General features: G+C 45.4%; 3 protein-coding genes across 3 annotated transcripts; 1 reads left to right on the plus strand and 2 right to left on the minus strand.

Moving 5' to 3' along the window:
* Positions 1 to 170: 170 nt before the first annotated feature.
* On the minus strand, positions 171 to 4,261 carry LOC127296887 (ribulose-phosphate 3-epimerase, chloroplastic). The gene is made up of 9 exons (XM_051327116.2): positions 4,101 to 4,261; positions 3,233 to 3,338; positions 2,835 to 2,975; positions 2,622 to 2,735; positions 1,854 to 1,932; positions 1,041 to 1,150; positions 909 to 965; positions 657 to 726; positions 171 to 490 (listed from the first exon to the last, which is right to left on the minus strand). Exons 1-9 carry the CDS (start codon positions 4,193 to 4,195, stop codon positions 441 to 443), a joined length of 822 nt encoding a protein of 273 aa, XP_051183076.1. The 5' UTR covers positions 4,196 to 4,261; the 3' UTR covers positions 171 to 440.
* Positions 4,262 to 4,812: 551 nt separating this feature from the next.
* Positions 4,813 to 7,522, minus strand: LOC127296886 (uncharacterized). Its single transcript, XM_051327115.2, has 3 exons — positions 7,238 to 7,522; positions 6,429 to 6,502; positions 4,813 to 5,181 (listed from the first exon to the last, which is right to left on the minus strand). Exons 1-3 carry the CDS (start codon positions 7,421 to 7,423, stop codon positions 5,103 to 5,105), a joined length of 339 nt encoding a protein of 112 aa, XP_051183075.1. The 5' UTR covers positions 7,424 to 7,522; the 3' UTR covers positions 4,813 to 5,102.
* Positions 7,523 to 21,244: 13,722 nt separating this feature from the next.
* On the plus strand, positions 21,245 to 23,187 carry LOC127296885 (methyltransferase FGSG_00040). Its single transcript, XM_051327114.2, has one exon. It carries the CDS (start codon positions 21,370 to 21,372, stop codon positions 22,972 to 22,974), a length of 1,605 nt encoding a protein of 534 aa, XP_051183074.1. The 5' UTR covers positions 21,245 to 21,369; the 3' UTR covers positions 22,975 to 23,187.
* Positions 23,188 to 23,603: the final 416 nt, after the last annotated feature.

The following is a 23,603-nucleotide window of genomic DNA, read 5'->3' on the forward strand; positions in this document are numbered from 1 at the left end:
GCTCTTGGAATTGAAACGATACAAAATTATTAACGATACAAAATTATTGCGGAAATGAGACGAAATTTTTGCTGAACGTGCACTTGGGCATTATGGTTTGAATACGAACTCCCCCATGGGTGCCTGCATTGTATCTGCACACAGTTCAGTCTAGTGCCATGGGCTCAAGATACAAGAACGAGAGGACGGGTTAATTATGATTCTATGAACAATCCCGTGCTCACTGTAATGTTATCACACAGTACAAGACATCCTCGCAGTCGCAGAAAAACGGGAAAAGAAAAAAATCTTTCTTCACTGCCTCTTTTTCCCTATTTGATTTGATGGTGATCTCTGTGGTACAGTACAACGTATGGCTCGACAATGACGGGCATCTATGCAAAACCACGACAATGGTATACAAAAAGCTTATATAGTGTAAATAGGTATGCTCCGGTTCCTCATGCTGCTACAGCTACAGGTCTTTTGCTGGTCTTAATTCCTTTGATAGCTGCAAAATCACAAGAGAAAAAGTATGAGACTTTTTTACTACACAACAGCAACATACTTGACGTGAAACTTTATCTACTCTGAAACTAATTTCCAAGAACTTCAGAATGTAGATGGACAGATGGTTGAAAATGGGTGCCATTTTGCTGAGAAAAAAGAAGCCATACCTTCAGCGTAGTCTTTAGCTCCAAAGACCGCAGAACCAGCAACAAGGGCATTTGCTCCAGCTTCAATGACCTGCCATTTAGTAGAACGAAAAATTATATAATCAGCACTTAAATGAATCCAATAGGTAGTCCTAGGATTACTACAACATGTGGCAATTTAGAGGAGGGAAAAAACAGAGGAAAATGCCATCATGGAAAAAATCTGAACAGAAACTAGCAGCGGCACAATAAAGAGGTAGAAATTAAGTTCACCTTGTAGGCATTTTTGGGACTAACTCCACCATCAACCTCAATCCAGGGGTTCACTCCCTACACCAACAGGAGAATGAATTCAATATTTAAAATATCAGCCTTGTGAATACCAGCAAGACATGAGGGGTATACCTTCTCTTCGCATAATTTTCTCAAGTCTGCAATTTTCTTTACTTGACTCTCGATAAAGCTCTGCCCACCGAACCCAGGATTGACCGACATAATCAATACCAGATCAACAGCTGCACAGGCAAACAAATGCAATAGCTTGTCAGCTGTCAGTACATGGTGGATGGTCAAGAAAATCATGGAAAGGTAGTAATATTGTTGGGCTAGCTATAAACTAAAGATCTCTACTTGTCTAGTGCAAGCACATTAACAAATGCAACAAAGTTTAACTGGCATTAATCTTAAACAATTCACTTTTACATGGGAGATGCAGTGTAAGTTGCACATAATGGAAGTTTAACTATGAATCCTGTTAGGCAAATCTTATCCAAGGCACACCATGTCTCATGTGGGGTTGTCAAGAAAGTCGAGATGATCATGTGGTAAATACTGTCATCAAATCTCACAAGAAGCAGCATATTCCGCATCTCAACAGAAATGCTATCATGGTGATGATGATAGAACAAAACATGATAAGTAGCTAAATAATACTCCCTCCAATCCATAATAAGTGTCGGGGATTTAGATCAATTTAGTCCAAATTTGAACTAAAACCCCGACACTTATTATGGATCGGAGGGAGTAGGAGAGACTAGCCAGATGCCCCAATCCACAGAATCACATGCATACTCCGAATAGGTCATGTGCTTCATCCAACACCAATCCTAACTAGTTGCCATTTAGCATAAAAAACTAATCTTTTACCATTAATTGATCTACCAAACCTCATGCACGTCCCCGAAATACTATTAATATTGGAGAGAGAAGAAATCTTACATTCAAGTACATATTCAATCGCACTGAGTGGGGTCCCAGGGTTCAGTACAACTCCGGCCTTTGCTCCAAGACTTTTAATCTGGCAAAATATAAAACATAAATAAGACCACTCCGGATTACTGTGATATAAAGGTATAATCACTCACAAGCATCAGTTATTTAGTTTTATCTCAGAAAATGGATATGGTGTTATAGCCTATTCGGTGGAACTACAATTAGGCAGGTGAGAGGCATATGGATTTAGATGCATACAGGCATATAGCAGTCCTCAATACCACATTACGTGACTTATCTTAGGACTAGCTGCTGACGGTAACTCCAAAGGAGCAAATACACAATTAGGACTAGCGTATTAAAAGATTTAAAAGAGAACTTGAGATGCCAAATGGTCCTATATTACAGAATGTAGCAGTTGTAGGTGTAACTCTAAAACACTAGCAACTAAAACATGTGCTCCTCCTACAACAGGAGCCTAGTAGTAACCCAGCTTATATAACAAATGAAGCTCAATCAATTCAGAAGGAATTCACAACGCTGTGCTACTTCATGCATGAATCAAAAAAAAAAAAACAGCATAGTTGTCAAGTACAATACTCACTGACATCATCCGCAAGAGTGCACTAAAGAAAAGTATATATATGAAGAAGGGGGCAAATAGAGTGACATAGATGGACAATTGGGCACATACTCCAAAGAACTTTGAAGTTGTTCGCATTTCTGTTATCTGGCAAATTAACATGTGGAAATAGAACTTCAGCGAATGTTTACCTGGTCAACTGTTCGGTGAAGATGGATGGTTGCCGTTTGCTCACAGTGAACACTAACAATATCTGCACCTGCCTTGATAAAGTCTGGAATTCGCTGCTCAGGTTCCACAATCATCTGCAATTAAAATCACCACACTAAGAAGGGTTAATTGGGGAGGGGTGAGACTATAGCACACAATGACCAAGAACTTCACTAGGGAATCTCAAGAAGTACCAGATGCACATCCAATGGAAGATCAGTCACTGGACGCAAAGCATCAACAATCAACGGCCCAATCGTGATATTTGGCACAAAGCGTCCGTCCATGACATCGACATGAATCCAGTCACATCCTGCCAGCTCCACAGCTTTTACCTAGTAAAGTTAAAATTGTGTCACAAGATGAGCGTGAACTATTCACCGAATGTTTTAGCAAACTGCAGTGGCACTATCGATGATTATGTGCATCATGCAGGATTGCAGGTGTCAGTTGCATACAGCTAATACACCACATCAAGCTGTGCGTCCAAATAGCGCATTAGAACTATTCTTCCAGGTATTCCTGACACATGTTCAGTGGAGCGATCATCTCAGAGCTAGGAGGTATGGTGGATGTTAGTATCTTAACGGACCTGTTCACCGAGCTTGGCGAAGTTTGCAGAAAGAATGGAAGGGGACACAATGATGTCGCTCTTGGAGAAACTGTCCACCCTCGATGCCTTCACTTGGAATAGCTTCCTGGAAACCATAAATATAAGAAAACGTACAGTTCAGAACTAAATGAGACGGCACCCAAATCACTGATATGTAATCATCAACAGGTGACCTTGACTAGAGTTTTTACGGTAGACACCCAGCAACGACCGCTCAAGGAATAGCAGAGACACGCAGCTGGCTTAAGCATGTGCAAACATGATCTATCATCGTTTTCAGAGTAAGAACAAAATTCCCCCTCCATATTCTCGTAAGTAAATGGTTTCACTACGAGACTAAAAAAACTTCAAATCGTGGGAGTCAGCTTGTGCACAAGCAATACACAGCTAAGACGGAACAGAAACAGAAATCCCCAATTATTACTCATCAACCTGTTGTTCGTCAGAAGCGTCTGACGGAAAACAGACCGCTAGCTGCTGCCTGCCCCGATGACGAGCTAATTCGGTGCTAGCAGACAAGGGCAGCTCGATCCCAGGGCACGCTGAGCTGGGCTCGGCACTACCAGTTCCAGAGACATACTGCACCGTGGGCAACGGCGCAGCAGCCCATTTGTGCTCGATGCTCGGCGCCATCGGGCGGCAACGGCACAAGGGGGTCGTCCGCTACTCCGCGCAGATTGGCACCGAGCGGGAACCAGGATCGAATCGCCCGCCGGCGCGAAGTGCTAGGTAGGGGCGCGGGCGGAAACAGGGGGCAGAAGATGCCTTTGGCGTGGCGTGCTAGGTAGGTGCGCGGGCGGATTCAGGGAGGAGAAGAGGCCTTTGGCGGGGGGCGTGGACGGCGTACCTGGAGGGGGAGAATCCGGCGCGGCGGCGGGCGCCGAGGGAGGCGGTGCGCGGGTAGCCGAGGCTGGAGCAGAGCGAGGAGGACGGCGACGCCATCTGTCCTGTCCCTCGCTGTGCTGTGTCCACCAACCCTGCTGCTCTGGAAGAATGGAAGGAGGCGCTGCCGATTTGGTGGGGGCTACACGTGCCTAGGCCTAGCTATGGATTCTGGGGGCGGGGGAGGGGAATCGCCGGGCGCAGCCGCAGCCTCCGTTTCGTTATCTGCTCGCTGACCCCATAGCCACACAAATCGCAGCCTCCTCCTCCGCGTCCTTTCGGCGCAGCAAACTCCGTCGGTTTGGCTCGGGGGGCGACGAGATTTTTTTTTTTTGGTTGGTGGCGGGCGGCGACCGCGGCTTCGTGCCCCTTGGATGCGCGTGTGCCGTGCGCGCCTCGGCAGCCCCAGACCTGTGCCGCGCACGATACCGCACCCAAAAGGATCGACACGAAATGAACAGAAATGGCACCCGGATCTCGCAGCGGCATCTGTTTCTTTCCTCTCCCAGGGCTTCCTGGATACGCTATCTAGGAGGTCACGACAATCACAAGTCATGAACCTGGAGTATGGGCGATCATATCAGTATGGGCAACACGGATCATGACAACAAAATCCAATTTGTCAACGAAATCATTGGAGACCAAAGTGAGATTCTATTAGCTTTGGAACAGTGATCAAAACAAAGACATGCTACTTTTACCTTTTTATTTCGATATAGGAAACAGTGTGTTCTACTGTAAGGTAGCGACAGAGATCACTGATCTCAGAGAACACCCACTCATGGCAGGACCAGCACTAAGTTCCACACGTCAATCATCAAATTCAAACTAAAGTCTACATGGATGATTACTGCTCGCGAAGAGAGCAGAAGCAGAATACAAGAAGTGATATCTGGGGATTTCCATCGTATTATGAGGTGCAGCCACAGCTTGAATGTGCAGACTCAAGCGGTTGAAACCATAGCGTTTATGAGCTCGAGTCCCCGGCGTTCCCTCTCTCTCCGCTGCAACAGTAGAAGTGGGGCAGCTTCACTCGCCCGCAGCACCTGAAAGACGCAAAACCATATCAAGTCATGCCCCTCGCAACATATCGTAACAGGGATGGGCAGCTTGTACAACTGAATCATGCACATTACTAGTGTTCACTCGATAATTCACATAATGGTGTGAAGAGAGTTGACTGATACAAACAGCAACAATACTTGAAAGGTAACAAATGTGAAAATTAAGAGGACTTGCGCAGTTTCTGAATCATCTGCTTCATGCATGCTATCCAAGTCATCAGTTTCTTTAGACCGTTGATTTTATCTTATCTACGGCTTCAATTAGTTAGCATACAACATCAATTTTGTACATTCCAAACATTGACAGCCTTTTAATTGGTCAAATGCACAACCATTCTACGTCGATTAAATTTGGCCTCCCGACTACTATGATCAATTGAAATGCCTGTATTCCTGTTAGAAAACTTCTCCACGCGTCTTATACGCACCCTTTGATTTATAGAACAAAGTTTCTAAGGAGACCCCTGTTGCAACGAACGGGTATCCTTCTAGTAATTGATAAACCATAATCATAAACAGAAATGTTCTTTTAGAGCCTGTGAGATACAAGATCACATGGCCTACTGTGATCCTATAAATTCCTGAAGGTGCATGAAATTGTGTGACACAGTTAAAAACTAAAGTGTGTAGCTATCGGTAGCATTACATTCTAGGGAAGAAGCATCTTATATGCCACTAGGAATTTGTCAAATTTCCAATCTGCTAACCAATTTTGCGTATTGTACTATATATACCACTGGAAGCATGTGTTTTGGTGTTCTATGCCATTTCAGTGATCAATGGTGGGGAAAGGGACAAAAATACCCTGCTTCTGCACCACTTCCACTATCCAAACATAAGACAGTAGCAGCAAACAAGCATATTTTGATCTTTCTCAACCTTCGTGTTTGAAAGTGAGACAGAATATCAATTCCATATGTTCTCTAGGCGGCAAATACAATAATACACAAACATCGACAGCAGAACTAAACTTATTAAAAATTTGAGTGGCATATAAGATATTTTTCCTACATTCTATAAGGTGATGGTATGGCTAAAAGAGCATCAATCTACAGTTTTGCTCTAAGCAGTCTGAAAATGTTGAGTAAATAGTCAGGCAATCACAACCAAGCATAAGATTGCATAGGAAAATGTGATTTTATGTTTATACATAGATAACTCAGCACAACGTTAGCAAGATTATAATTAATTAGAAACACTGAAAAGCATATCTCAATTTTTAAGTGTACCTGCATCGGACAATCACTGGAACGGGCTTAAGGGCTTTGGGCCCATTTCTCAAACCCCTCTTATATTTTGAGATCTGCAATGCACAAGAAAGTATGAGGGAAGCAACGGCCATTATCTAGAAAGATAGCAAGCAAATAATGAAGATTAATTTATCTGAAGGACACATAGATAACAGGCCAAATTATGACAGATCCTAATAAATTGTGTTGAGGATGTTAGATTACAGATTGTCCATAAGTTTGTTATTATACAGTATATGATTCATCCATTATACAAGATTCTGGAAATTTGCATGTAAGTGAACGTCAAACATGTGTTGGATTATCAGCATTTCTGTCTTCAACCAGCAGTATAAGCCAACATACCCCTGAATCGGACATTGTGAACAGAAATTAGCTTAAATGCGAAACACTGTATATCACTAACCACAGACTAATCAACAGGTAGTCTGCAACATATATCTATGTACGATATTCAAGTGGTGATACATTTTCTAAGGTACAAGCCAACATACCCCTGAATCGGACATTGTGAACTGAAACTAGCTTAAATGCGAAACACTGTCTATCACTAACCACAGACTAATCAACAGGTAGTCTGCAGCATATATCTATGTACGATATTCAAGTGGTGATACATTTTCTAAGGTCGCACTTCCAGTTTCAGCGCACCAGGCAATTGAACGAACACCTAGAGTGCACACTCTCAGTAATACATTACAGCGATGTCAGAGGTCACCAAACCAGAAGCCTGAATATGCAAGTGAGAAGGATAAACGCGGAATATAGTGGGGTCTAAGCGACGAGACCTTCTTCTTGGGGACGGCCATGAGTTCCATCGCGGGGGCGATGGCGGCGCCAAGTCCGGGGAGCACGAGAGACTGAGCCTCGGGAAGAGAAGCGGGAGGAGGGGTTGGCATGAGGGAGAATCCGGAAGGCAGGCGAGGCAACGCTGCCGCCGATGCCGCTCGCCGGAGCCAACCCGCCGCCGCCATGGATCGCCTTCTGGGTTCGGGGGTTAGGAATTGTGAGGTTTCAGCGAAGAGGAAGGGAGAGGCGCCGATCTGGCCGTTCAGTTTTACTGGACGGGTAGATCATCTGATAGTTAGCGACGGGCTGAAATTAGAAGGCGGAAGGGACCATGACTTTCCCCTCCCCTCGCTCTGGCTCCTCTATAGTGTTTTGAGAGTCTCCTCCACACTGCCGAACCAAACTAAGGGCATCTCCAACCGGGCGACCCATCCCGCGCCCGCGCGTCCGGATGGGTCGAAACGGACAAAAACGCGGCCCAGCGCGCGGACCCATCCCTAAAACGGATGGCCGCGGCGTCCGGGACGACCCAAACCCGGCCCAAATCTTGGACGAGTTTGCGTGCCCGCGGACGCGAAAGGCTGGTCGCTCGCGTCCTCCCCTTGTCCGCCCCTGGCCCGCCTGTCTGCCTCCCAAAACAGAAACACTCCACTCTACTCCCAAAACCTAGAGATGGCCGACGAAGCGACTGCCGCCGCCACCATCCGAGAGGACGCACTGCCCGCGGCCGTTGCCGCTCCTGCCGTGGAGGCGGCTCCTGAACTGGACGCTCCGGTGGTCGTGGAGCCCGGGCCGCCGACGAAGAAGGCGAAGCCCGACCTCACCGCGGAGCAGAGGCGGCGCGAGCAAGAAGCGGGGGTGCGGCGCGGGCGTGTGATCTGCGGAAGAAGAAGGCCGCCGCCGAGGAGGAGCGGGTGCGGGCGGCGGAGCGGCTCCTCGAACTCCAAACGGTCGCGAAGACCACTCTCCTTCAAGAGCGGCGGGCGCAGCCATGCTCTTTACGGCCACGCTGCGCTCGGCCCGACACATGATCATCCCCGGCACGGCGCGGCCTCGGGGGAGCTCGGCCTCGTCCGTGACCCGGCCCCTTCCTCCAAGGTCAATCGCCCCACCGATTGCCCCGTTTGGGCACGAAATGGGGGCGCATTACGGGCGGCGGCGTACTGTCACGGGATGGGTCACCGGAGGAGGGCGAGTCCATGACGGGGCCGTCACCTTCGTCCATTGACCTGAACCGTGCGCCGGCGAACTCCAAAGGCCCGAAGAACACGGAAGCGGCTGCGATGGCCGGTGCACGCAACTTTGTTCGACGATATGTCGGCCGCGCGCGCGCAGTCACCGTCCACCGTGCGGGCCCCTCCGTCTTTCGCGCGAGACAATGCCGACGACCTGCCATATCCTTCGACACGACGGGCTCCCCGTGCACCTCCCATTGACACACGGAGGGCACAACTGCCGGTCCCGGCAGCATAAACATCGCGGAGGAGCCATTGTTCGGTGAGGCCCTCACACAAGCCGCAGCTGCACAAGCTCGAGCCCGCCGGGTAAGCAAACGAACCGGCAACTACACGGAGAAGGAGGACAAGGTGCTCGTCGATGGATGGTTGACCATCGGGCAAGATGTGTTGACGGGTGCCGAGCAGAAGGGGACCGCATTCTGGCGCCGGATCTATGAATACTTCCATGAACATCGCAAATATGGACAGGAGCCATTTGAGAGCGACCGCAGCGAAATATCGCTCCAAAAGAGGTGGGGAGCAATTCAAACGGAATGCAACAAGTTCCAGGCGGCGTATGATCACGCGAAGCGGCTCCCCGTTAGTGGCATGGGTGTGAAGGACTTGGTATGATTCTTAACCTCAACTTATTCATCCGATGTTTGCACATCTGTTTATCGTTGTTGTCTCACTTTGCTCTAGGTGTGGCGAGCTTTGGAATTCTACAAAGTCAACAATGGAGAGAAGACCTTTGCCTTCCCTCATTGTTGGAAGGAACTCCACGGCACCCCCAAGTTCCAGGAGGGGTACGAGGGGTACATGGCGACCTTGACTGGCAACAATCCCGCCAAAGATGCCACTGTCATTGACCTTGATGGTGGGCAGCCTTGCGGTAGCTCCGCTTCTCGTGCAAGTCGTCCACGCGGCCACAAGTCAACCAAAGCCGACATGAAGCGTGATGCTTCGTCCATGCTATTGTACGGCACTTTGAAGGAGATGCATGCGGACAGAGAGGTATCCACGGACAAGAGGGATGAGAGGAGGCGCCGGGAGAAAGAAGAGGACAGGAAGAAATTCTTTGATGTCCAGCAGAAGAAGCTTGAGATTGAAGAGGTCAAGGCCAAGACCAAAGCTAAAGAACTTGAGCTCAAAGAGAGAGAACTTGAGCTCATAGCAATGGCAAGGGCCAAATGAAGGAGATATGCCCTAGAGGCAATAATAAAGTGGTTATTATTTATATCTTTATGTTTATGATAAGTTTATATATCATGCTATAATTGTATTAACCGAAACATTAGTACATGTGTGATATGTAGACAAACAAAGAAGTCCCTAGTATGCCTCTTAAACTAGCTTGTTGATTAATGGATGATTAGTTTCATAATCATGAACATTGGATGTTATTAATAACAAGGTTATATCATTATATGAATGATGTAATGGACACACCCAATTAAGCGTAGCATAAGATCTCGTCATTAAGTTATTTGCTATAAGCTTTCGATACATAGTTACCTAGTCCTTATGACCATGAGATCATGTAAATCACTTATGCCGGAAAGGTACTTTGATTACATCAAACGCCACTGCGTAAATGGGTGGTTATAAAGGTGGGATTAAGTATCCGGAAAGTATGAGTTGAGGCATATGGATCAACAGTGGGATTTGTCCATCCCGATGACGGATAGATATACTCTGGGCCCTCTCGGTGGAATGTCGTCTAATGTCTTGCAAGCATATGAATGAGTTCATAAGAGACCACATACCACGGTACGAGTAAAGAGTACTTGTCAGGAGACGAGGTTGAACAAGGTATAGAGTGATACCGAAGATCAAACCTCGGACAAGTAAAATATCGCGTGACAAAGGGAATTGGTATTGTATGTGAATGGTTCATTCGATCACTAAAGTCATCGTTGAATATGTGGGAGCCATTATGGATCTCCAGATCCCGCTATTGGTTATTGGTCGGAGTGAGTACTCAACCATGTCCGCATAGTTCACGAACCGTAGGGTGACACACTTAAAGTTGGATGTTGAAATGGTAGAACTTGAATATGGAATGGAGTTCGAATATTTGTTCGGAGTCCCGGATGAGATCACGGACATCACGAGGAGTTCCGGAATGGTCCGGAGAATAAGATTCATATATAGGAAGTCATATTCCAAGTTTGGAAATGATCCGGTGCATTTATGGCAGGTTCTAGAAGGTTCTAGAAAAGTCCGGAAAAATGGCACTATGGAAAGTGGAGTCCCGGAGGGACTCCACTAGCATGGCCGGCCAAACCCTAAAGGGGAGGAGTCCAAGGTGGACTCCACCTTGGTGGCCGGCCAGCCCCACCTCAAGGAAAGGTGGGAGTCCCACCTTGAGTAGGACTCCCCCCTTGAGTAGGTTTCCCACTTTTGGGAGGTTTTGTTGTTGGGGTCTTATTCGAAGACTTGGACTACAACTCTTGGGGCTTCCACCTATATAATGAGGGACAAGGGGAGGGTGGCCGGCCACTCTTGCCTCCAACCTTGGCTGCCCCCCTTTGTGGCCGGCGCCCAAGGCACCCCTCTCCCCAAACCCTAGCACCCCTCCTCCACTACTTCTCCCGCATATGCTTAGCGAAGCTCCGCCGGAGATCTCCATCGACACCGACACCACGCCGTCGTGCTGCCGGATTCAAGAGGAGCTACTACTTCCGCTGCCCGCTGGAACGGGGAGGTGGACGTCGTCTTCATCAACAACCGAACGTGTGACCGAGTACGGAGGTGCTGCCCGTTCGTGGCGCCGGAAGCGATCGTGATCAAGATCTTCTACGCGCTTTTGCAAGCGGCAAGTGAACGTCTACCGCAGCAACAAGAGCCTCATCTTGTAGGCTTTGGAATCTCTTCAAGGGTGAGACTCGATACCCCCTCGTTGCTACCGTCTTCTAGATTGCATCTTGGCTTGGATTGCGTGTTCGCGGTAGGAAAATTTTTGTTTTCTATGCAACGTTATCCTACAGTGGTATCAGAGCCGTGTCTATGCATAGATGGTTGCACGAGTAGAACACAATGGTTTGTGGGCGTTGATGCTTATGTTATCTTTAGTTTGAGTACTTTGCATCTTTGTGGCATAGTGGGATGAAGCGGCTCGGGCTAACTTTACATGACCGCGTTCATGAGATTTGCTCCACGCTCGACATGCAACTTGTATTGCATAAGTGGCTTTGCGGGTGTCTGTCTCTCCTACTATAGTGAAGATTCAACTTACTCTTCTATTGACAACACTAGTATCACCGTTGTGGTTCATGTTCGTAGGTAGATTAGATCTTACTCGAAAACCCTAAACCACGTAAAATATGCAAACCAAATTAGAGACGTCTAACTTGTTTTTGCAGGGTTTGGTGATGTGATATGGCCATAATGTGATGATGAATATGTATGAGATGATCATTATTGTATTGTGGCAACCGGCAGGAGCCTTATGGTTGTCTTTAATTTTCATGTTGAGTAGTATTTCAAAGTAGTTGTAATAGTTGCTACATGAGGTGAACAACCATGAAGACGGCGCCATGAACCTTGACGCTACGCCGACAATGATGGAGATCATGCCCGTTGATGATGGAGATCATGTCCGTGCTTTGGAGATGAAGATCAAAGGCGCAAAGACAAAAGGGCCATATCATATCACATATGAACTGCATGTGATGTTAATCCTTTATGCATCTTATTTTGCTTAGATCGCGACGGTAGCATTATAAGATGATCCCTCACATTAATATCAAGATAATAAAGTGTTCTCCCCTCGTATGCACCGTTGTAACAGTTCGTCATTTCAAAGCATCTCGTGATGATCGGATGTGATAGATTCAACGATTCACATACAACGGGTGTAAGCCATGTTGCACACGCGGAATACTTGGGTTTGCTTGACGAGCCTAGCATGTACAGACATGGCCTCGGGACAACGGAAACCGAAAGGTTGAACACGAGTCATATGGATGATATGATCAACATGTTGATGTTCACCATTGAAGCTACATCATCTCACGTGATGATCGGTTTTGGTGTAGTGGATTTGGATCGTGTACCACTTAACAACTATGAGGGATGTTGTATTAAGTGGGAGTTCATTGGTAATTAGATTAAAACATGAACTAATTATCATAAACATAGTCTGAGTAGTATTTTGAATTAATTTTGTAGTATTGGCATCCGTTTTCTACCATGCGCTAGTCTTGTTATTGAGATAGAAATACTGTTAAAATCTGACAAGAAACTTTACGGATTGGTACCGTATTGTTAAAGATTCAAGAATTAATTAAGTCCTATTGCAAACTTTTAGTAAACCTCACATTGTTGATTCAAATAGCTATGGTTCCAATTAGTACCTAAAGTTATCTTGTCTCCGTGAAACTTGAAGTTCAAATCTGTTTGAAAAGTAAGGAGCTGAAAATTTAGTTTTCAGAAATAATCAAGGTACGAGATATATGTGATATCTAAGACCTTATTGCAAGATGATAGAATATAAATTTGGTGAGACTACATAAACTCATAAGTTTTATGGGAATGTACGAAGGTTGAAGACGCAAGGCGTCCCAATCCTCCAACTATTGGGGCACTAACGATATTCGCATATCCATGAAGTGATTGTCCTTAGTATGCACCGTTGCTAAGACTCGTCGTTTCGAAGCATCACGTGATGATCGGGTGTTATAGATTCTACGTGTGCTTCCAACGGGTGCAAGCCAGATTTGCATATGCGAATACTAAGGTTTAAACTTTATGAGCCTAGCATGTACAGACATGGTCTCAGAAAGTTATCATGAATTGATGGATAAAATTATGAGTGAAATTGTTCATCATATTACAAAGTTACTAATAGTGAAATCTGAAACACTTGTCATATGATGATCAACTTCAAAGTAAGAACCTCAAGGTTATTGGTATTTGACCAACAAACCTAGAAGTTATTGATGTTGAAATGTTTTTCTGAATAATGAGGAAAGCTAAAAGAGAAACTGCAAAAGATATTTTGGCAAAAGAAAAGAAAAGACTAGAAAGTCTAGCTCAGGTGTATATAAATGATATACATGTTATGGTTGTATTCCTAGTTAAGTCACACTATGAAATTCTTGGGTATTAGTACTATATTGGTTGGTATGAAGTGTCATACAAAACAACGCAATACAAGAATACAATGGCCTAAGTGACTGACAAGGAATATGATAAGAATGTTCGCCTGGAACAAAATAAAGTGTTATTATGTTCGTCGTTAGCATTCTATCTAGCCCTTAGAATTTATAATAAAGAACTTAATAATTGTTATTTTGCTCTGGTCAAATGAAAACAATGAGTTGTTCAAATTATGACATTACTCCATATACGATGGATAAATTATTATAAATCTTAATGGTGAAACACACATACATAACACTGATGCTAAAATGCCATAAGGCAAATGATTTGAATTCCACTTATTTGTGGAACCGCCATTTAGGTCATGTTAGAAAGGAACGCATGAAGGAACTCCATGCAAATGGATTTTTGGAGTCATTTGATTTTTGAATCATTTGGCGCTTGCAAATCTTTTCTAAAGAGAATGATTAAAATACCGTTCATAGGCCAAAAGTAGAACGGACAACTAACTTAGTGGAAAAATACATGATGATGTATGTGGTTCACTGGGCATAGTTGTGTGCGGAAGATTCTTCTACTTCATGAAACATGAAGTGGAAATCATCGTAATAGAAAAATCAAATATCTATGATTGGATCATGGTGGAAATATTTGAATTACGAGTTTTAGCGAACATCTAAGAGAGTTATGAAATTGTTCTACAACTCACGTTTCTTGGAGTATCATAGTGATGATGAAGTATCCAAGATATGTATCCAAACCTTGTTGGATTAATGATGAGATAAAAATATTATGACGCCATTATATTTTTGTGGATTATGCTTTAGTGACTACCGCTTTTTACACTAAATAGAGCATCATCATGATCCGTTGAAATGACACCATACGAGTTATGGCATAGGTAAGAAACCTGTTAATCTTTTCTTAAATTTTGGTATGCATAGCATAAGTAAATAAGTTTACAACCAAAATCGGATGAATGTCTTTGTTGGTTATCCCAGAGATTTGATTGGGAATTCTTCCCACGAGACAAAGACAAAAGTGTTTGTCAATGTTTCTTATTTCCGAGAAATTGTTTCTAGTGAAGTATTTGAGTGGGAGGACAATATAATTTGATAAGGTTTATGAACCTGAGCATAATGATCAGAATAGCGCAGCATCAGAATTTGTTTCGGAAGCGGTCACGACGATCATGGCTCTCATGACTACAAAGTGTTTTAGCCATGGAGATCGAAGTACATATTGAACCTTGTAGGTATGGTTTACTTTGTGATCAAATAAATGATTTGTGGACAAAGGATTGATTTTGAACAATGATAAACCAACTACAAAACAAAGAAGTTATGATGGGCCCTGACTCCGTTAAAATGGCCATACGCCATGAAATCCAAGATAGATGAATACTTTTTGAAAGTAAATAGATCTATAAAATTGATGGACTTGGATGAAATATCCTTGAAGAAGCTTAACTTGTCGAAAAGTTGTTTACGACAAAGTTCAAAGAGTTGACTACGACAAGATTAGATCTTCCGTAGCAATGCTTAAAGTCTATATGGATTATTCTAGTAATCACTACATATTTCCTTTATGAGATATGTTAGTAGGATGGCAAAATACATTACTTATCAGAAGTGTGTATTAAAGGTGTATACAAGATACAACCAAGAGTTTTGCTGATCCGTGGAATACTAGATAGGTATACAAACTTCAATTTGATGAAGTAAGTATAGCGGAGTTTGAATCTTCACTAGATGAAATAGTCAAAGAGTTTTTGATTTCATCAGAAACAATGAAGAGGCTTGCATTTGCAAGAAATTAAGTGGGAGCGCTAAGACACATTTATAATACTTTATGTAGGTGACATATAGTTGGTTATAAATGATGTAATTATATACTTGATTAAAAAGGTTTCATTGAGAATTAACTTCAATGAAAGGATATGGACTGAAACAAATTTAGTGTCAAGATCTATGAAGATAGATTGAAACACATAAATAAGTTTAAGTCAAAGTACATATGATGGATATTGAAGTAGTTCAATATAGAAATATTAAGAAAATGTTCTTGTCATGTGAAGGTTTAACAAGACTTGAGTGTATCTGACACTCGATGAGTAAAAACACATGAGTGATTTTAGATCACGAATAAAATGTAAAAAATCAGATATCTTGTGCTCTAAAATGTTATGAGCATATACCGGAATGATTCATAAGATGATCATGGGACGACAGTAAGAATATCCTTGAGTACTTTAGAAGAACTAAGGATATATATATATATATATTTGTATGACGAAATGATAAACAAATCGCTGTAAGGTGTTACACCGATATTGGTTTTGTCACATATAAAATATAATTTCAATCTCAAATTAGACTAAGTGTTGTTTAAAAGGTAGCACAATGAGCTAGAAGTTGTCTATGCTAGATTTAGAAGAGTTCTAAATATTGTGACGGATTCTATAAAAGAAGGCAGAGTATGTCATTGTTTTGACAATGACAAAGGATGTTAAGTCAAGAGGTTCTTTGAGAACTTGGTGTAGTTAAAATGAGTCGAACTTTGAAGCTATATTGTGTATGACAATATAAGTGACATATTTCAGACAGCGGAATTAAGGTTCCACCAGAAGATCAAACATATTTAATGCCGACTCATTTGGAAATGAGTGATGCGTTGAGACGTAAATGAATTACAAAATACATACGTTTCTGAGCATGTCAGATCCATTGACTAAAACCTCTCCCGTGAGCAAAACATGATAAAGCACCAGAAGGCCAAGGTGTTATATCTTTACAAATGTAAACTAGATTATTGACTCTAGTGCAAGTGGGAGACTGAAGGAGATATGCCCTAGAGGCAATAATAAAGTGGTTATTATTTATATCTTTATGTTTATGATAAGTTTATATATCATGCTATAATTGTATTAACCGAAACATTAGTACATGTGTGATATGTAGACAAACAAAGAAGTCCCTAGTATGCCTCTTAAACTAGCTTGTTGATTAATGGATGATTAGTTTCATAATCATGAACATTGGATGTTATTAATAACAAGGTTATATCATTATATGAATGATGTAATGGACACACCCAATTAAGCGTAGCATAAGATCTCGTCATTAAGTTATTTGCTATAAGCTTTCGATACATAGTTACCTAGTCCTTATGACCATGAGATCATGTAAATCACTTATGCCGGAAAGGTACTTTGATTACATCAAACGCCACTGCGTAAATGGGTGGTTATAAAGGTGGGATTAAGTATCCGGAAAGTATGAGTTGAGGCATATGGATCAACAGTGGGATTTGTCCATCCCGATGACGGATAGATATACTCTGGGCCCTCTCGGTGGAATGTCGTCTAATGTCTTGCAAGCATATGAATGAGTTCATAAGAGACCACATACCACTGATGCAGTAAAGAGTACTTGTCAGGAGACGAGGTTGAACAAGGTATAGAGTGATACCGAAGATCAAACCTCGGACAAGTAAAATATCGCGTGACAAAGGGAATTGGTATTGTATGTGAATGGTTCATTCGATCACTAAAGTCATCGTTGAATATGTGGGAGCCATTATGGATCTCCAGATCCCGCTATTGGTTATTGGTCGGAGTGAGTACTCAACCATGTCCGCATAGTTCACGAACCGTAGGGTGACACACTTAAAGTTGGATGTTGAAATGGTAGAACTTGAATATGGAATGGAGTTCGAATATTTGTTCGGAGTCCCGGATGAGATCACGGACATCACGAGGAGTTCCGGAATGGTCCGGAGAATAAGATTCATATATAGGAAGTCATATTCCAAGTTTGGAAATGATCCGGTGCATTTATGGCAGGTTCTAGAAGGTTCTAGAAAAGTCCGGAAAAATGGCACTATGGAAAGTGGAGTCCCGGAGGGACTCCACTAGCATGGCCGGCCAAACCCTAAAGGGGAGGAGTCCAAGGTGGACTCCACCTTGGTGGCCGGCCAGCCCCACCTCAAGGAAAGGTGGGAGTCCCACCTTGAGTAGGACTCCCCCCTTGAGTAGGTTTCCCACTTTTGGGAGGTTTTGTTGTTGGGGTCTTATTCGAAGACTTGGACTACAACTCTTGGGGCTTCCACCTATATAATGAGGGACAAGGGGAGGGTGGCCGGCCACTCTTGCCTCCAACCTTGGCTGCCCCCCTTTGTGGCCGGCGCCCAAGGCACCCCTCTCCCCAAACCCTAGCACCCCTCCTCCACTACTTCTCCCGCATATGCTTAGCGAAGCTCCGCCGGAGATCTCCATCGACACCGACACCACGCCGTCGTGCTGCCGGATTCAAGAGGAGCTACTACTTCCGCTGCCCGCTGGAACGGGGAGGTGGACGTCGTCTTCATCAACAACCGAACGTGTGACCGAGTACGGAGGTGCTGCCCGTTCGTGGCGCCGGAAGCGATCGTGATCAAGATCTTCTACGCGCTTTTGCAAGCGGCAAGTGAACGTCTACCGCAGCAACAAGAGCCTCATCTTGTAGGCTTTGGAATCTCTTCAAGGGTGAGACTCGATACCCCCTCGTTGCTACCGTCTTCTAGATTGCATCTTGGCTTGGATTGCGTGTTCGCGGTAGGAAAATTTTTGTTTTCTATGCAACGTTATCCTACACCAAAGAGGTGGAGCTGAAGGCGAAGGAAGTTGAGCTCAAACGCCAAGCCGAGGACAACCTCATCATGAACGCCGACTTGACCAACATGAGCGAGGCAAAGAGAACTTGGTTCGAGAAGAGACAGAAGGAGATCCTCGAGCGCCCAAATTGAGTTAGACAATCTCAATTGTAATTTTTATATTTTTTGCAAACTATGGCACATTTTATTTGATTTATCATGGTACATTTGATAATATTTTATGCTATTTGATAATATTTTATGTTTATTATATATTCTTCTATGTTTACGAGATATTATTCTATATTTGTTAGACATTGTTTATAAGGATCTGTGGCCAGAGGACCTATTTTCCAAAGAAATAGGCCAAATGGCCAAATGGGTGGCCGCTGCGTTGGGCGCAGCCTGCGACCCAAACGGACGCGCGGACGCGGGGCTCCGTCCGCGCGTCCGCTCGGGTACGCAAACGGCCCAAAACGGACGGCCCAGCGCGTCCGTTTGGGTCGCCCGGTTGGAGATGCCCTAAGGCCTCTTTCGCCGGTGTTGCTGGTCGGAGACGGCTGAGGGGAGGTGCCGGATCTGGTAGGGTAGGTAGTAGATCAGGGTTTGATCCCTTAGTGGTGTTTTGGAATAGGAAGCTGGATCTCTCTAGCCAGATCTGGCTCATCTTGGTTTGGGTGTTCTTTACTGCTTCCCTCCGGTGGCAGGAGCCGGGGCAAGTGGGGGAGCTGCAGCCAGCCATCTCCGAAAATAAGGCCATGTTGAGCTTCACCGTGCTGGTGTGTCTGCGCGTCACCAGGCGGTGGTTGCTGGTCTTCTTCGTCGCGTCTCCAAGGAGGAAGACGAAAGGGGAGAGCTCCAGCATAGGCTCTGTCAATAAGCGCAGCCACCTCCCGGTTAGTGATCTCTATGCTCTGCTCGCTCTCTTGGCCGGCCGTGGCGGCGAGGGGGAGAGGGGAGAGGGTTCGTTGGTCGCTGGCGTTGGGAAGTGTTGGGGAGTTGTGGTTTCTGTGTGTACTCCGGCGATATCCAAGCGACGTCGTTGTCTGGCTTCCGCTATCTTCGGCCAAAGGGATGGCCTCGCCATACTCCACTGTGACTCGGGCTACTACTTCCTCCAGAGGTGGATCTTCTCCGACCTCAGCGCGGCAGCATCCGCTCCTGCTGCCCCAAGTGGTTCTGTCCCCGGTGGTGACAGGAACGGCCGCAGCTGTAGGTTCTCCATCGGCGGCGATGAGCAAGGACTGGATCGCTTTTTTGCGATCTCCTCAAGGGTGCTCGTTGTAAAAGTTATGGGCCAGGCTGTAATTCTCTTTTCTTTGGGGTCCTTCATGTAATCGTGTACCTGCCGCCATATTAATGCAGAAACTAGGTCCTTCGGGACCTTTCCCGTTCAAAAAAAAGGCGGACACACTTTGGAAGTTATTTTTCTCCACCGGTTTACAAATCCTAGAAGCTGGAACTACACGTATCTGCCCGACAGCAAAAAGGCAAAGCTCGAAATACCATACTTTGTACTCCAAGTGGGAGAAAGCATGTCCACGACAGTACAAAAGCAACGAAATTAGCAAGTTAGTCTTAGGGGTTCCCTTGGCACTTGGCAGAGAGTGGAAGAGGAGCAACGTCCTCAAGGGAGGAATGGTGACATTCAGATCTGCCATTGCGTCAACGTTGAACTTGCTGACAGGGGTTTCTCCCGATTCCCAAAACCACACCACATAAGATCCCGAGACATAGAGATGTAGACCTCGAATTCTTTCGAGGAAAGACTCCGCCACGAATGGAGGGTGCGGGTGGTAGTGCAAAATATGGAGCTAGGTCTAGGCTCACCTAACCCATATCCATCTTGCCATGAATTAATAGGGGTGTAGGTGTAACATCCCAGGTTTTAGGAAAATTGCGAGGTAGTTTTAGAAGGGGTTGTGCATTTGCATCTCAAAACGGGGAAAAAAAATCACGCCTTAGAACTAAAACCTAGGGGGGTCGATGTCTCTCTCTCGTTGTGAATTAGAGTTTAGTCGTGGAGAGAGTGCTATAGTTTTCGATATGACCTCTTTGAAAACTAGGGTTTTTTAGGGGGGAAATTTGAATTGAAGATCAAATACACACTTTGAATTCATATTTGAACTGTAAACAAGTAAAGAATTTGAAATCAAGCCGTTACTTTAAAAATGGAATTCAAAACTTAATAGAATAAGTTACAACACCTAAAAAGTAGATAAATTACAACTTTATTGATCTTAACACATCATACAATGTTTTTTTACAACAACTAAATAAATAAATAAAATTACAAGTTTCCAAATAGAAAATGAAAACCTAAATCTAAAGTCCTAGCTATTGTTTCTTCATATTATCATCTTCATTTTTATCTTCCATTCTTTGTTCTTGTATAACCTCCACACAATAAAAAAAATCAAAGTGGACAAGTGGAATGCCAAATGGCATTCAAATTCAAATCAAGGTCAGGATAAACATCCCACGACCGGCCTGATCCATAGTAGCTTGGAACCTCAGCAACCCTAATATCTGAGGAGCTCACACAAAAGGCGGAACAAGAGTCACGAGGCACCTGTCCAACATGCCAAAAAACAGAAGCTGCTATAAAATGGAATTGTCATTCTTTCGAGAAAATATGTGTGCGGACATAGAATGTACATGTGTACATCTATTTTTTGACATTTAAAACAGGTTTTTTAAATAATGGGTGCATCTACACCTATGACCTAAAATGCATTTCCCATATATTCATATCTTTTCCTAAATAGTTCAACAATTTGTGAAATTTAACTTTAAGGAGTATAAGTTCATATTTTGTTAGTTCCAGTGGAAAATGTAATAACAGTTGGGGCTGAGCTAATAAATAACAGCTAGATACATCTAAATTTTAATGGAGTAGATAACATGGGACGGAGGGAGTATTTCTTTTCTAAAATACAGCCACTCTGACAGTCATTGTGTTGACCGGCAATAAAAACACCTGACCTACACTGACAGCATCGTTGCTACTCCAGCTCCAGATCCGAACGTTACAATCCAAAGGCATTGAAAACTTTCGAGCCCGAACAAACACCCCCGACATAGCCGCCACACTGCTGCACACCACTCGCAGCTCAAACACCAACAAACTAGCTCAGACCAACGGCGCCGATCTCACGCGCCCCCGCGCGTCGACGATGGCCGCCGGAGCTCGAGACGGTCTCGACGACGAGGTGCTGCAGGAGCTGCGGAGCCAGGCGACGCGGCTGCTGCTCAAGGAGGACTGGGCGGGGTACATCAGCGTCTGCACCCGCATCGTCGACGCCGCCGCCACGGACCGCCGGATCCTCTGCTCCGCGCTCGCCCACCGCGCCGACGGCCGCGCGCGCCTCGGCGACTTATCCGGCGCGCTCGCCGACTGCGACGCCGCGCTCGCGGCCGATCCGGCCCACCCGGCCGCGCTGCTCGCCAAGGGCGCCGTGCTCCGCGGCCTCGGCCGGTACGCGCTCGCCGCCGACTGCTTCCGCGCTGTGCTCCCCGCGGGCAGCGGCGCAGACGATGTGCGGGAGCTGCTCGAGCAGTGCAGGCGCCTGGACGCGCAGGCGAGGAGCGGGGCTGTGGATTTGTCCGATTGGGTGCTCGCGGGGTTCTCCGGCAAGTGCCCAGATCTCGCGGAGCACGTCGGGCCTGTGGAGGTGCGCCGGTCCGCTCACGGCGGCCGGGGGGTCTTTGCCGTGAAGGGCGTCGAGGCCGGGGGCACTCTGATGATCTCCAAGGCTGTGGCGATAGGGAGAGGGGTAATTCCGGACGCGGCCGATGGGGGAGAGAAGATGGTGGTCTGGAAGGACTTTGTAGACAAGGTGCTCGACGCCGCTGAGAAGTGCCCGAGGACAGCTTCTCTGATCTATACTCTGTCCACCGGCGAGGAGCAGGAGGAGGAGCTCGACGTCCCGGATATGGCATTGTTCAAGCAAGAACCAGAGGAGCTTGGTGACGGCGTGCCGGAGACAGGGGGTCAAGAGGCTCTTGATGTGGACAGGATCATGAAGGTGCTCGACGTGAATTCCTTGACCGAGGACGCACCATCAGCCAATCTGCTTGGCAACAGTGGCATCATCAACTGCGGTGTGGGACTGTGGATCTTGCCGTCGTTGATAAACCATTCCTGCCATCCAAATGCACGGCGCACCCATGTCGGAGATCATACCGTTGTTCACGCCTCGAGGGACATCAAGGCCGGGGAGGAGGTCACATTTCCCTATTTCGAGGTGCTCATGCCGGTGGGGAAGCGCCGGGAGGCGGCAAGGGCGTGGGGGTTTGAATGCCGGTGTGACCGATGCCGGTTTGAAGACGAGGACACCGTTCTCAGGCAAGAACTCGTCAGATCAGAGAATGAGTTGGTTAATGGAGGAGGGGACATGGGAGCACTGGTGGTGCGGCTTGAGGACAAGATGAGGAAGTCCATGGTGAAGGAGAGGCGAAAGGCATTCTTGCGAGCATCCTTCTGGAGTGCGTACTCCGCCTTGTTCGATAATGGCAGGTTGCTGAGGAAGTGGGAGAGGAGGGTTCCTAGCGAGGCCGTCATCGCATTTAGCGTAGCCAGCGCGGTCGGCGGTTGTGAGAGTGTGCTGAAGGCAATGCTGAGGGGTGCCAATGATGGCAATAGTTGCGGCAATCGGCTAGAGGTTGAGGACAAGGTGGTGAGGATTGGGAGGGCCACCTATGGCAAGGTAGTGAAAAGGCAGGCAATGAGGGCTCTCTTCAGACTTAGATTGGAGGGGGACAACAGCAAAAGCTTCTAGATATTTATTCTTGCTTCTATTCTTCATTCCTCAGTTCAGATAGGTTTATGTTGAAGCAAATGCTCTTGTTTGCACAATGTTTTGTTTCGAATCAAGATCATACATGAGAGCTCTATTTGTATGCTCTATTGGTCTTGGTTTTGGGTAATTCATTCAGTGTTTGACCTGAATTCTCACATTTTATCGATGTCATTTATCAAGTGATGTTCTTCATATTCACAGCTTCTGCTACAAGTTCCTAATAAATAGAAGGTGACTTGCTTCCATCAATATTTCCTATAGTGAGAGCATCAAAGAACTTCTTGATGTAACAATGTTTCACTGAAATTGCTCTGCTTTGGCTTCGCAAATTCATAATTTTCTCAACTTGCTCTGCTTTGGCTTCACAAATTGTTTCACTGAAAGATGTAACAATGTACCTAAATCAAGTCACTATGTACATGTTTGGTGCAATTAATATTACAGACCAGAGGGACTATAAGCATGGTCCATCGCTGAAGATGAAATAAGCACAATCCTAACTGTCATCAAATACTTCAACTAGACGTACAGCAAAACAGGAAGAGAATGCAGAATCCGTGATCTGGCTTAGCACAAAACACACACAACATACCGAGTTACTATGCATA

Source organism: Lolium perenne, chromosome 4 (assembly GCF_019359855.2).
Source record: "Lolium perenne isolate Kyuss_39 chromosome 4, Kyuss_2.0, whole genome shotgun sequence".
In the NCBI taxonomy this organism is placed as follows: Eukaryota; Viridiplantae; Streptophyta; class Magnoliopsida; order Poales; family Poaceae; genus Lolium; species Lolium perenne.

Excerpts from the sequence above, each read along its gene's own strand:
- LOC127296887 (XM_051327116.2), bottom strand. The coding sequence starts at position 4,195 with ATGGCGTCGCCGTCCTCCTCGCTCTGCTCCAGCCTCGGCTACCCGCGC. Across the intron at positions 2,736-2,834 it reads TTCCATTGGATGTGCATCTG|ATGATTGTGGAACCTGAGCA; the intron begins GTACTTCTTGAG and ends TTTTAATTGCAG. Across the intron at positions 1,151-1,853 it reads GATTGAATATGTACTTGAAT|CTGTTGATCTGGTATTGATT; the intron begins GTAAGATTTCTT and ends TTGCCTGTGCAG.
- LOC127296886 (XM_051327115.2), bottom strand. The coding sequence starts at position 7,423 with ATGGCGGCGGCGGGTTGGCTCCGGCGAGCGGCATCGGCGGCAGCGTTG. Across the intron at positions 6,503-7,237 it reads TGGCCGTCCCCAAGAAGAAG|ATCTCAAAATATAAGAGGGG; the intron begins GTCTCGTCGCTT and ends TGTGCATTGCAG. Across the intron at positions 5,182-6,428 it reads CCAGTGATTGTCCGATGCAG|GTGCTGCGGGCGAGTGAAGC; the intron begins GTACACTTAAAA and ends TGCGTCTTTCAG.
- LOC127296885 (XM_051327114.2), top strand. The coding sequence starts at position 21,370 with ATGGCCGCCGGAGCTCGAGACGGTCTCGACGACGAGGTGCTGCAGGAG.